General features: G+C 43.6%; 1 protein-coding gene across 1 annotated transcript in view; it reads right to left on the minus strand.

Annotated features, from left to right (window-relative positions):
- ogdha (oxoglutarate dehydrogenase a) overlaps positions 1-13,595 on the minus strand; it is a 113,431-nt gene that overhangs the window by 41,106 nt on the left and 58,730 nt on the right. Inside the window, exons 5-9 of the mRNA XM_083644135.1 lie at positions 5,528-5,643; positions 3,888-4,042; positions 3,314-3,460; positions 2,952-3,042; positions 996-1,175 (exon numbers count right to left, since the gene is read on the minus strand). Of these exons, the coding sequence (XP_083500261.1) occupies positions 996-1,175; positions 2,952-3,042; positions 3,314-3,460; positions 3,888-4,042; positions 5,528-5,643 (689 nt within the window). The remainder of the gene's footprint in view (positions 1-995; positions 1,176-2,951; positions 3,043-3,313; positions 3,461-3,887; positions 4,043-5,527; positions 5,644-13,595) is intronic.

Consider the following 13,595-nt stretch of genomic DNA (forward strand, 5'->3'; position numbering starts at 1 on the left):
ACGATAAAGCAGACTATGCTTTGGGGGGTGATTGACAGGTTGCCTGTCCAGTGATCGTGCAGCTCGCCGATCACAGACCAATAGCAGGCGGCGCTGTGGCTCTTCTCATCCAAGATGGCGACGACCAAAATGCCAAACTCAAGGCTTCAAAACGAGTCCACCAACCAATGGGTGACATCACGGTAGCTACATTCCATACTTTTATACAGTCTACAGTGTCTCTGCAGTAGACCTGTCTGTCTGTCCACCTGTCTGTCTGTCTGTCTCTCACCCTGTTCCCATCTGTGTCTCCACAGTAGACCTGTTTGTGTGTCCACCTGTCTGTCTCTCACCCTGTCTGTCTGTCCACCTGTCTGTCTGTCTGTCCACCTGTCTGTCTGTCCACCTGTCTGTCTCTCACCCTGTTCCCATCTGTGTCTCCACAGTAGACCTGTTTGTGTGTCCACCTGTCTGTCTCTCACCCTGTTCCCATCTGTGTCTCCACAGTAGACCTGTTTGTGTGTCCACCTGTCTGTCTCTCACCCTGTTCCCATCTGTGTCTCCACAGTAGACCTCTCTGTCTCTGTGTCCACCTGTCTGTCTCTCACCCTGTTCCCATCTGTGTCTCCACAGTAGACCTCTCTGTCTCTGTCTCTCACCCTGTTCCCATCTGTGTCTCCACAGTAGACCTCTCTGTCTCTGTCTCTCACCCTGTTCCCGTCTGTGTCTCCACAGTAGACCTCTCTGTCTCTGTCTCTCACCCTGTTCCCGTCTGTGTCTCCACAGTAGACCTCTTTGTCTCTGTCTCTCACCCTGTTCCCGTCTGTGTCTCCACAGTAGAGCTCTCTGTCTCTGTCTCTCACCCTGTTCCCGTCTGTGTCTCCACAGTAGACCTCTTTGTCTCTGTCTCTCACCCTGTTCCCGTCTGTGTCTCCACAGTAGAGCTCTCTGTCTCTGTCTCTCACCCTGTTCCCGTCTGTGTCTCCACAGTAGACCTCTTTGTCTCTGTCTCTCACCCTGTTCCCGTCTGTGTCTCCGCAGTAGAACTGCTCAGCCTTGGTCTTGCCCTGCACCACGGGGTCCACGGCCTCCAGGTGAGATGGGTTGGCCATCAGAGACAGCGTGATGTTCCGGTCGGTCACGCGGTTGATCCTCCGGTGGTACATGCCCAGGTGGTACTTCACATCGCCAGATCCCTGAGGGGGGGTTCAGAGACATTAGGTGGTACATGCCCAGGTGGTACTTCACATCGCCAGAACCCTGAGGGGGGGTTCAGAGACATTAGAGGAGAAGCTACAGCCGCTGGTGGCCATGTTGGAAGAACGTACGTGCTATTCAGCTGTGTGTTGTGTAGTTTGCAGGAAAACAGAGTGACCTCTGTTTCATACATAGAAAAAAATCAAAGAGAAAAAAAAATGACAATAGGGATGGGCATTTTGAATAAATTGCCATAATCGAAATTCGGGAAAATGAACGATCAATTATCGATAATAATAATGATAATATATATATATATATATATATATATATATATTTTACAAAATGATTATGGCAGAAAATACTAAAGACACCAAAAGACGGTGCTGTGGCTCTACACTACAGGATTGGGGATTCAAAAGCAGGTACATAGACGTCTGTTCAGATGTGTGTTTTTACTGCGGGGGTTGAATCCCTGATCCTGTCTGCCTGGGCTGGGACACATTGACCACGCGAGACACCGCCTGAATGTATGCCTATTTAACTTAGAGCCTCATGAAAGAGATAACAGTGAGTCACATATGAAGGCGCTGGTGACTATAGTGTCCACTCATACGGTCAACAACAACGTGAAGTTACCTCCAGCGTCCAGCCTGCTGACTCTTGTTTAGGATGAAGATGAGCTCAGGGCAGGGTGAGACGTGAACACACGTTAACGTTAACCAGGCTGGGATGTTCGCTGCTGATGTTAAGTGCTGGATCATTGGCGTTGTGGCCGTGTTGCACTTATTTCACCTTATTCTTTGCCCAGACAAGGACGCTTCTGCATGACGTCATTTTGTAATCGACTTTCCGGTTTTAGACACGGAAGTAGATGACGCCTACCGTAGTCATTTTTAGACTTGCCAAAAAGCTGTTTTCAAGCAAAAAAAAACAAACTGTTTTAAAGTTTTAATATTTTTCGGGTGAGAACGTAACGTATATGTGACCAGTTTATCAGAATAACGCCTATTTGGAAATATTTAAGGAGCAGCGACGACTGGGAGCGCTGGCTGTGCTGACACCGGTCAGACTAGCTATCTGTCAAACCCTACTGTAGTTAGGCTACTGGCAGTGAGAAAACACTGTCGACGTTCTTTTGTGACCAATGTTAAATGCCGACCGGGTACAGCCATCGGCTCCTCGCAGCAGTAACCCTATGAACATGTAACTGAAGTTGGCCGCAGTGTAGCTTCATTCTGAATGTTGCCAAACTTCATTCATACTGACGTTTTGTTTTGAAATTGGCCGCCAACTAGCGCTGAACCGGAAGAACAAATACAATTGCGTGTAACGCGGAAGAGAGAAAAAGTGGGCGTGGTGAATAAGGTGAATACACGGCATCGCAATGATCAAAGTCGTAGTTTAACTCGAAATGGACCGAAACAAAACTCCGTTTTGCTTTCTCCATTTCTGCTGGCTGCTGAGTGCTGGCTCTCATTCACCTCCCATGAATCACCTTGGCAAGCCCACCCTCATAGTTTTCTGTCTCCTAAAACTAGTTAGATTGCGCCCTCACCTGGTCACTACTTGGACCAAGTAGTGAAATCCACTCTTTCAGCACATATATTTGATTAAAAAATATATATATAAAAAAATCGATAAAAATTCCACATGATCGAAGTGATTCCTTAACGATCAATTATCGATTTTGGATTACTGATGCCCATCCCTAATTCACAACAACTGCTCCATAAATGTGAGAGAGCTGACGTCAGACAGGCGAGCAGCAGTACCTCATCTGCTGCCTCCAGCTTGGAGTCAAACTGACAGAAGATCTGTTCCAACTCTTTACGGATCACATTGGCCAAAACATTCAGACGCCCCCTGGAAAGAGAGAGAGAGAGAGAGAGAGAGAGAGAGAGAGAGAGAGATACCTTTCAGATAGGGGGAGAGAGAGAGTATGTTCAACAGCTCCAACCATCTGTATCTAAACAGCAAACAGACTGAGAAATCAGAGAGAGAGTGAGTGTTTGTGTCACCTGTGAGGCAGTGTGTGTGTGTGTGTGTGTGTGTGTGTGTCACCTGTGAGGCAGTGTGTGTGTGTGTGTGTGTGTGTGTGTGTGTGTGTGTGTGTGTGTGTGTGTGTGTGTGTCACCTGTGAGGCATGCCCATGATGACGTTCTCCACTCCCTTGTCAGAGGACTTGTCGATGATGGTCTTCAGAGCGGGGATCAGAGACTCACAGCCCTCCAGACCAAAACGCTTCTCTGCAGACCACTTCCTCTGCAGGAACTCCTCAAACCTGCACAAACACGCACACACATGCACGCACGCACACACGCACACACACACGCACACAGTGAGATTAATTTATATTACAATAACTTAATTACAAAGTTCGCCATCTGCACAACAGATCAGACAGATCAAAATGGTTCCAGCACCAAGATAAAAGTTCTAGCTCCGAGATGGTGGTTCTAGCTCCACGATGATGCTAAAATGGAGGTTCTAGCTCCAAAATAGTTCTAAAATGGACAGTCTAGCTCCAAGATTGTTCTAAAATAGATGTTCTACCTCAAAGATGGTTCTAAAATGGAGGTTCTAGCTCCAGGATTGTTCTACGATGGTGGTTCTAGCTCTGATATGATCCAAAAATTGAGGTTCTCGATGTAAGATGGAGGTTCTAGATGTAAGGTTCTGTGTGTGGACAGGGGTTGTGTGTAGATCACCTGGTGGAGCGGACCATGCGGGCCAGCAGCGTTCTCTTCTCCTCCAGACTGAACTGCATGACTCCTGGAGTCTCAAACTTCTGTCTGATCCACTGACACTGCTCCAGATCATTGATGAACATGAACTCCACTCCGATGTGTTGACAGTACGCCATCTGGAGGACAAATGCTGCAAATATTACTTCAAATATTACTATCGGGGGGGGGGGGGGGGGGGGCTACAGTACCAAAATGGGCTTTGTACTAGGGATGGGCATCGAATTTCGAATTTTCGAATAATCGTTGTTATTACCAAGGTCGACTTTTAATATTGAAAGTCGAAATTCGGGGGGGGGGGGGGGGGGGATTGAAGTTAACTTTTTTTTTTTGTGTGTGTGAGTGAAATGTTGCATTGTCTCCCCTGATTCTAAGTACCGGTATAGTCGAATCGCTTGGTTTGAGCAAGTAAAACAATTTTTATAAGCATTTTAAGCAAGGTTTATGGAAAAATGAATGGCGGATGAAATCCCATGAAGAGGGAGAGGGGGTGACTTTGGCACCCCTTTGGCACTCAGACCTGAGCCTACTAAATATTTAATGAACCACTCATGATTGTCAAAACTGTTTTTTATTTTCGAAAATGTCAATGTCATGTAACATGTTCTTTACTTCAGTGGTGCAATGCTTGTTTGAGCTAAAAATCCACAGCAGAAGCTTTTTCTATTCATTAATAAAGCCTTAGACTTAGAATCAGGGGAGACAATGCAACATTTCACTCACAAAAAAATAAATAATAATAATAATAATAAATTACATTTTTATTTTTATTTTCGAATTTCGATTAAAAGTCGACTTTGGCCAGCGAATTTCGAATAGTGTTTTTGCTAGAAATGCCCATCCCTACTTTGTACCTCTGCCAAGGAGGGTATGTTTTCATTGCTGGCTGGCTGTTTGTTAGCAGGATTATGGAAAGGTGCTCTTCTAGTTCATTTTCTGTTTTACTAATGATAAAGGGAGAATCATGTCCTTTATAAACGTTGTAATCTCTGCAGTTTCTGAAAATGCCTTCTGTGTCCGTTGTTCTTTTGTGGATTTTGCAATGAAAATCAAATCACCATTCGTTTTAAATTTTTAAATTTCTGTTTCCGAGAAGAAAATAGAATGACCAAAAAATACACGGGCCACGAGGTTATGACTTGTGCAGTGCACTGAAACTCAGGGAAAAGTCTAGCTAGGCATGTTTTGATTTCGGGTTTGGGGTTCAAATGTTGCGTTACAGTCGGGCTGGTGCCGACTCGTACTCACTGGTCATTTTCACCAGACGTTATTATGACTGGAGAGATTTAAATATGCCAGACTTCAACAGATTTTCTCGGTATCAGAACCCAGCAATTACCGGCTAACGGAAATTGTGAAACTGTGTATGTGAGTGAGTGAGAGTGTGTGTGTGTGAGTGAGTGAGAGTGTGTGTGTGTGAGTGAGAGTGTGTGTGTGTGAGTGAGTGAATGTGCGAGTGAGAGTGTGTGTGAGAGTGAGAGTGTGAGTGAGTGTGTGTGTGTGTGTGTGAGTGTGAGTGTGTGTGTGAGTCAGAGTGTGTGTGTGTCTGTGTGAGTGAGAGAGTGTGTGTGAGTGAGTGAGTGTGTGTGTGTGTGTGTGTGTACCTCCAGTCGTCGTATGATCTCCTTCAGTGGCAGTGCGCTCTCTGATCCTCCGATGAAGGTGGTTGTGGGCAGACGGAACACCTTGTCCAGGTCCGACTCATTCAGCCCGTAGAAGCCTACACATCCCACAATGCATCACAGCCAGGAGGGAGGAGTCAGAGGAGGGAGGGGGGGAGGAGATGTCGAGGCAGAAGAAGCCAAGAGAGGGGAAAGCATGCACACACACACACACACACACACACACACACACACACACACAGAACGCATGAAGCCGTGGGCGGGACAGAAGAGAACATGTATATGAGTTAGTAATGGATGGATGGCAGCATAGATAAGCATGAGAACACACACAGGAGAACAGGCCAGGGCAGCCAGGGCATGAAACAACAGACAGACACACACACACACACACAGGAGAACAGGCCAGGGCAGCCAGGGCATGAAACAACAGACAGACACACACACACACACACAGGAGAACAGGCCAGGGCAGCCAGGGCATGAAACAACAGACAGACACACACACACACACACAGGAGAACAGGCCAGGGCAGCCAGGGCAGGAAACAACAGACAAGACGACAGACATGAAGAGAAGACAGAACAGACCACAGAGTGTGAGCAGAAATGATGGCAGTAGTTTTAGTAGTAGCGATGGCAGTAGTAGTAGTAGTATTTGTGGTATTGATGGTATTTGTGGTAGTAGTGATGGTAGGTAGTAGCCATGTATTATCCGGTAGTGATGGTAGTATATGTAGTAGTGATGGTAGTAGTATATGTAGTAGTGATGGTAGTATATGTAGTAGTGATGGTAGTAGTATATGTAGTAGTGATGGTAGTATAATGTAGTAGTGATGGTAGGTGGTAGTGATGTACAGTATTATGTGGTAGTGATGTAGTATAGTAGTGATGGTAGTATATGTAGTAGTGATGGTAGGTGGTAGTGATGTATTATCCGGTAGATGGTAGTATAGTAGTGATGGTAGTATACGTAGTAGTGATGGTAGTATAGTAGTGATGGAAGTATATGTAGTAGTGATGGTAGTATAGTAGTGATGGTAGTATAATGTAGTAGTGATGGTAGGTGGTAGTGATGTATTATCCGGTAGATGGTAGTATAGTAGTGATGGTAGTATACGTAGTAGTGACGGTAGTATAGTAGTGATGGAAGTATATGTAGTAGTGATGGTAGTATAGTAGTGATGGTAGTATAATGTAGTAGTGATGGTAGGTGGTAGTGATGTATTATCCGGTAGATGGTAGTATAGTAGTGATGGTAGTATACGTAGTAGTGATGGTAGTATAATGTAGTAGTGATGGTAGGTGGTAGTGATGTACAGTATTATGTGGTAGTGATGGTAGTATAGTAGTGATGGTAGTATAGTAGTGATGGTAGTAGATGTAGTAGTGATAGTAGATGGTAGTATATGAGGTAGTGATGGTAGTATATGAAGCAGTGATGGTAGTATATGTAGTAGTGGTGGTAGATGGTAGTATATGAGGTAGTGATGGTAGTATAATGTAGTAGTGATAGTAGATGGTAGTATATATGTAGTAGTGGTGGTAGATGGTAGTATATGTAGTAGTGATAGTAGATGGTAGTATATGTAGTAGTGATAGTAGATGGTAGTATATGTAGTAGTGGTGGTAGATGGTAGTATATGTAGTAGTGGTGGTAGATGGTAGTATATGTAGTAGTGATAGTAGATGGTAGTATATGTAGTAGTGGTGGTAGATGGTAGTATATGTAGTAGTGGTGGTAGATGGTAGTATATGTAGTAGTGGTGGTAGATGGTAGTATATGTAGTAGTGATAGTAGATGGTAGTATATGTAGTAGTGGTGGTAGATGGTAGTATATGTAGTAGTGGTGGTAGATGGTAGTATATGTAGTAGTGATAGTAGATGGTAGTATATGTAGTAGTGGTGGTAGATGGTAGTATATGTAGTAGTGGTGGTAGATGGTAGTATATGTAGTAGTGATAGTAGATGGTAGTATATGTAGTAGTGGTGGTAGATGGTAGTATATGTAGTAGTGGTGGTAGATGGTAGTATATGTAGTAGTGATAGTAGATGGTAGTATATATGTAGTAGTGATAGTAGATGGTAGTATATATGTAGTAGTGATAGTAGATGGTAGTATATGTAGTAGTGATAGTAGATGGTAGTATATGTAGTAGTGATAGTAGATGGTAGTATATGTAGTAGTGATAGTAGATGGTAGTATATGTAGTAGTATAGTAGATGGTAGTAGATGTAGTAGTGATAGTAGATGGTAGTATATGTAGTAGTATAGTAGATGGTAGTAGATGTAGTAGTGATAGTAGATGGTAGTATATGTAGTAGTATAGTAGTGATGGTAGTATATGTAGTAGTGGTGGTAGATGGTAGTATATGTAGTAGTATAGTAGATGGTAGTATATATGAGGTAGTGATAGTAGATGGTAGTATATGTAGTAGTATAGTAGATGGTAGTAGATGTAGTAGTGATAGTAGATGGTAGTATATGTAGTAGTATAGTAGTGATGGTAGTATATGTAGTAGTGATAGTAGATGGTAGTATATGTAGTAGTATAGTAGATGGTAGTAGATGTAGTAGTGATAGTAGATGGTAGTATATGTAGTAGTATAGTAGTGATGGTAGTATATGTAGTAGTGGTGGTAGATGGTAGTATATGTAGTAGTATAGTAGATGGTAGTATATATGAGGTAGTGATAGTAGATGGTAGTATATGTAGTAGTGATGGTAGTATAGTAGTGATGGTAGTAGATGTAGTAGTGATAGTAGATGGTAGTATATGTAGTAGTGATGGTAGTATAGTAGTGATGGTAGTATATGTAGTAGTGATAGTAGATGGTAGTATATGTAGTAGTGATGGTAGTATAGTAGTGATGGTAGTATATGTAGTAGTGATAGTAGATGGTAGTATATGTAGTAGTGATGGTAGTATAGTAGTGATGGTAGTATATGTAGTAGTGATAGTAGATGGTAGTATATGTAGTAGTGATGGTAGTATAGTAGATGGTAGTATATGTAGTAGTGATAGTAGATGGTAGTATATGTAGTAGTGATGGTAGTATAGTAGTGATGGTAGTATATGTAGTAGTGATAGTAGATGGTAGTATATGTAGTAGTGATGGTAGTATAGTAGATGGTAGTATATGTAGTAGTGATGGTAGTATAGTAGATGGTAGTATATGTAGTAGTGATAGTAGATGGTAGTATATGTAGTAGTGATGGTAGTATAGTAGATGGTAGTATATGTAGTAGTGATGGTAGTATAGTAGTGATGGTAGTATATGTAGTAGTGATAGTAGATGGTAGTATATGTAGTAGTGATGGTAGTATAGTAGATGGTAGTATATGTAGTAGTGATGGTAGTATAGTAGATGGTAGTATATGTAGTAGTGATAGTAGATGGTAGTATATATATGAGGTAGGAGTTATTTGTGGCAGTGGTTTGTGGACAGCATGAAAGAGGAGACACATTGTTAGTATCAGTCATGTCAGCTGATCAACAGGGTCAAATTCAGCTCACTCATCATCACCATAGTAACTGACTCTGTTAGGACTTAGCATGCAGCATGTTGTTTAGCCTTTAGCCTTTAGCTGCCTGAACCTGCTACTGTGACACAATTAAAGCAACCAGTCAACCTCGTCAATAGTAAGCAACAGTGACAAAACACTATATCTGCTAAAGTCACCACACGTCACGCTCTGAGACCAGCTCCTCAGTGAGCCAAACTTTACTTCCTGGAACTAAATATGGTTGCTAAGCGACATCAGCCAGGGCTCTGCCGACTGGCTCAGACTGGCTGTGTCGCATGAAACTGACAACTGGAAGTGAATGTTGGGTCACTAAGTTTTTACATTTCGTCTTTAAATATAATCAAACCAACTCTTCCATCAACACATACAAGTTGGCAATATTGTTTTTCAAAGTTGATCCGGACTCCGGACTAAAAAGCTTGTTTTAGCGGCTACGAGCCAGGCTAAGCTAAACAAGATCGAATCTGATCTGAATCTGCTGTATAGTTGCACATCATCTGAGATTCTCTGCTGTACACCAAGGACATACGAAAACAGCGTGACTCAAAATGGTCTACAAGCTAATGTTTTGGTCACTCAGTAGCGTTTTGAGCCTGGCGAACGTGGTTACAGCAGCAGGCAGCGCTCATAGCTAACGTAGCTGACAGCCAGCTAGCTAGTTAACATGCCAGCTCGTCCTCAGTCAGGATCAAATTGACACGATGTATAACTATAACTATAGCCACTCAGTCATACGTCATCCTTCCATTTTAACAACTAACTTAACTTTTTGAACATGAGCACAATTCAAATTAGGCTATTTGTCAAAAGGACAAACAGGACTCGGAAACATGAAATATCTTAAAAATGACAAAATACACTGGATGGGGGCTTTAAGGACTGGAATCCATTTTCTGTAATGGTTTGGTTGAAAGCCCGTCCAGCAGTAGACTGGGTGAACGCAGCGTCAGCTTCAACGTGTCGTCACAGACTATGCCTGTAACGTAACATAGAGGTCACATGGAGGCTGGGTTTACCCAGGCTAGTCCAGCGGTGAGCCTGTAACATAAGTTTCTGATAGTACAGAGGTCACGTGGAGGCTGGGTTTACCCAGGCTAGTCCAGCAGTGAGCCTGTAACGTAAGTTCCTGATAGTACATAGAGGTCACGTGGAGGCTGGGTTTACCCAGGCTAGTCCAGCAGTGAGCCTGTAACGTAAGTTTCTGATAGTACATAGAGGTCACGTGGAGGCTGGGTTTACCCAGGCTAGTCCAGCAGTGAGCCTGTAACATAAGTTTCTGATAGTACATAGAGGTCACGTGGAGGCTGGGTTTACCCAGGCTAGTCCAGCAGTGAGCCTGTAACGTAAGTTTCTGATAGTACATAGAGGTCACGTGGAGGCTGGGTTTACCCAGGCTAGTCCAGCAGTGAGCCTGTAACATAAGTTTCTGATAGTACATAGAGGTCACGTGGAGGCTGGGTTTACCCAGGCTAGTCCAGCAGTGAGCCTGTAACGTAAGTTTCTGATAGTACATAGAGGTCACGTGGAGGCTGGGTTCACCCAGGCTAGTCCAGCAGCGAGCCTGTAACGTAAGTTTCTGATAGTACATAGAGGTCACGTGGAGGCTGGGTTTACCCAGGCTAGTTCAGCAGTGAGCCTGTAACGTAAGTTTCTGATAGTACATAGAGGTCACGTGGAGGCTGGGTTTACCCAGGCTAGTTCAGCAGTGAGCCTGTAATGTAAGTTTCTGATAGTACATAGAGGTCACGTGGAGGCTGGGTTTACCCAGGCTAGTTCAGCAGTGAGCCTGTAACGTAAGTTTCTGATAGTACATAGAGGTCACGTGGAGGCTGGGTTTACCCAGGCTAGTTCAGCAGTGAGCCTGTAACGTAAGTTTCTGATAGTACATAGAGGTCACGTGGAGGCTGGGTTTACCCAGGCTAGTTCAGCAGTGAGCCTGTAACGTAAGTTTCTGATAGTACATAGAGGTCACGTGGAGGCTGGGTTTACCCAGGCTAGTTCAGCAGTGAGCCTGTAACGTAAGTTTCTGATAGTACATAGAGGTCACGTGGAGGCTGGGTTTACCCAGGCTAGTCCAGCAGCGAGCCTGTAACGTAAGTTTCTGATAGTACATAGAGGTCACGTGGAGGCTGGGTTTACCCAGGCTAGTTCAGCAGTGAGCCTGTAACGTAAGTTTCTGATAGTACATAGAGGTCACGTGGAGGCTGGGTTTACCCAGGCTAGTCCAGCAGCGAGCCTGGAGAGCTGCTGTACGGAGGCGGAGCGCTCATTGTCAAGGTGTCACAATGCCACACTCTTTTAGTTTGATCTGAGGCTGCGTAGATAAATGTTGAAGAATGACGTTGTGAGGAGGACCGTGCAGCAAACTGCTCATTGACTTTAGTGAAGTGCAGCCACACTTTGGAAAGTCTGAGGCGATCTGCCACATTCACTCAGTATCAGTATCACTCTCGTCTTGGATGATTTGAGAGCAGAGAAAAGAAAAAGATTTGATAAGCGATTCATTCGACTCTGAGCTTAACGTTCTAAAATGGAACCACCTAACGCACACATGGGCAAAATACGGCCCGCCGGCGCCTCCTGTGTGGCCCGCGATGGAATTGCAAAAAAAAAAAAAATATATATATATATATATATATATATATATATATATATATATATTTTTATACAATGCATCTGAAGGCAACATGCAAGATACCCGCTGAATAAGTTTCCAAATGTTCATGTCATTCTGGCCAATACTCCACTTCTGTTATAACATTTCAGTCTGGAATATGGAATATCTTTCAATAATCTTTATGGCTAAAAGGCTAAAAGTAATCTCATGTGTAAGAAATGACTGTTCTACATTGAAGTAAAACATTTAAATAATTAACTTGTTGGTTTTGGATTTATTTAGCTTCAAGAGTGCATTTTTGTTCTTGTGTGACCCTCAACACGGGCTTTGAGAATCCCGGGCCACTTACTGATACTTCTGCTTAAATTAACCCACTCATATTCTGGTTTATTTCAAGAAAAACATTTCGGCTAGTGGAAATTCTAATTGGCTGGTAACTTTAAAATCTAGCAGCCATATTGGCAGGTGGTCAAAAAAGTGAATTTCAAGCCCTGAGAGCAGGTGGTGACACAGGAGTGAGTGAGAAAAGGATCAAATATTGGTGTTTAAGACTGAATAATGACATCACAACTGTTAATTAAAAATGAGTTATTCCTGTAAACCTGGCTTCAAATGCCCCAAATTTTTCGCGCTGGCGCCGTTCAGCACTCAGCAAAATCTGGTAGCGACTACTAGCGAGGAATTTTTTTTGTGGCCCTCTCTATCATCAAAGTTGCCCATCCATGGGTTACGGCATGACAATATTTGTTCGGCCCCCGGCAACAATCTGGGTTTCTCATGTGGCCCCCCATGAAAAATAGTTGCCCACCCCTGGCCTAACGGAACCCAACCCTACTTTGTACTGGCATGAGCCTCGTCACGCAGAACTTAAAACTCTGCCATCTACTCATACTCGTGCCATGAGTATGAGTAGATGACTGAGTGACCTAGATAGAATCATCTGTGCTTTTTAAATATTGACAGTTTTTATTTTCCCTGTGAGAAAATCTGACAATAATTGATACGAAGCGTCTTGGAGAGTGTAACCTTTCACGTTCTCTGAACCAGTGCCACCAAGACCGCCTCCTGGTGACCTGCTCTTGGTGACTGGTTGACCCTTGACCCCTGCGAGTCAGTGCTAGCCTCCTGGAAGAGAACGTCATTAAAAGGACAGAGGTGAAGCATCCTGAGACAAGCTGGTCTCCACTTCACCACAGAGAGAGCAGCCGTGTGTGTGGATGGAAGAAGCGATGTGATGACATCAGAGGCTGAGAGGGCGGGGTTATGAGTGACATGTTGGAGGGGGGGGGAGGATTATGGGTATTTTAATCACATTAACTTGATCAGTGGTAACTTCAAACTGATTATGGCAAGGTTAGGGAGATGAGTTACGGAGGAGAGAGAAAAGGACAGAGAAAAAGTAGACGAGTGTGTGCGTGTTCATAAACACTTAAAAGCTTGGGGCACCGCACCTAGTTTCTGAAAATGTTCAATAAATGAACATGTTTCCTCGGTCAGTTTTGGGGTAACTGAATCCCATTAAAGACTAACTAGGTTTAGAAAATTAATTAAAATTTAATATTAATGTACAATTTTTGTGATGGTAAAACTACAACAATGCAGCTATACGCTCATCCAAAAAATACTTTCTTCATGCAAACAGTCCAAGACACTGCCTTTAATAACCTTCTTGTGAGTCAGCCAATCAGAAAGCTGAGCTAGGAGATCATACGTAGCCGAGGCCGTCTGGCTTCTGCAGGCCAATCAAACTCAACCCCAAGACAGGCAGCTGAACCAGCCAATCAGAGAGCAGCTGAGTCTGGCAGACTGACAGCAGATTATTGGGTCGTTCCAGAGAGAGAAGCTGTCGTCTATTTACAGTTCGGGTGAATCCCTTCAACACACCGACAGAAAAACTCTGCAA

Source organism: Poromitra crassiceps, assembly GCF_964638095.1.
Source record: "Poromitra crassiceps genome assembly, chromosome: 10".
Classification (NCBI taxonomy): domain Eukaryota; kingdom Metazoa; phylum Chordata; class Actinopteri; order Beryciformes; family Melamphaidae; genus Poromitra; species Poromitra crassiceps.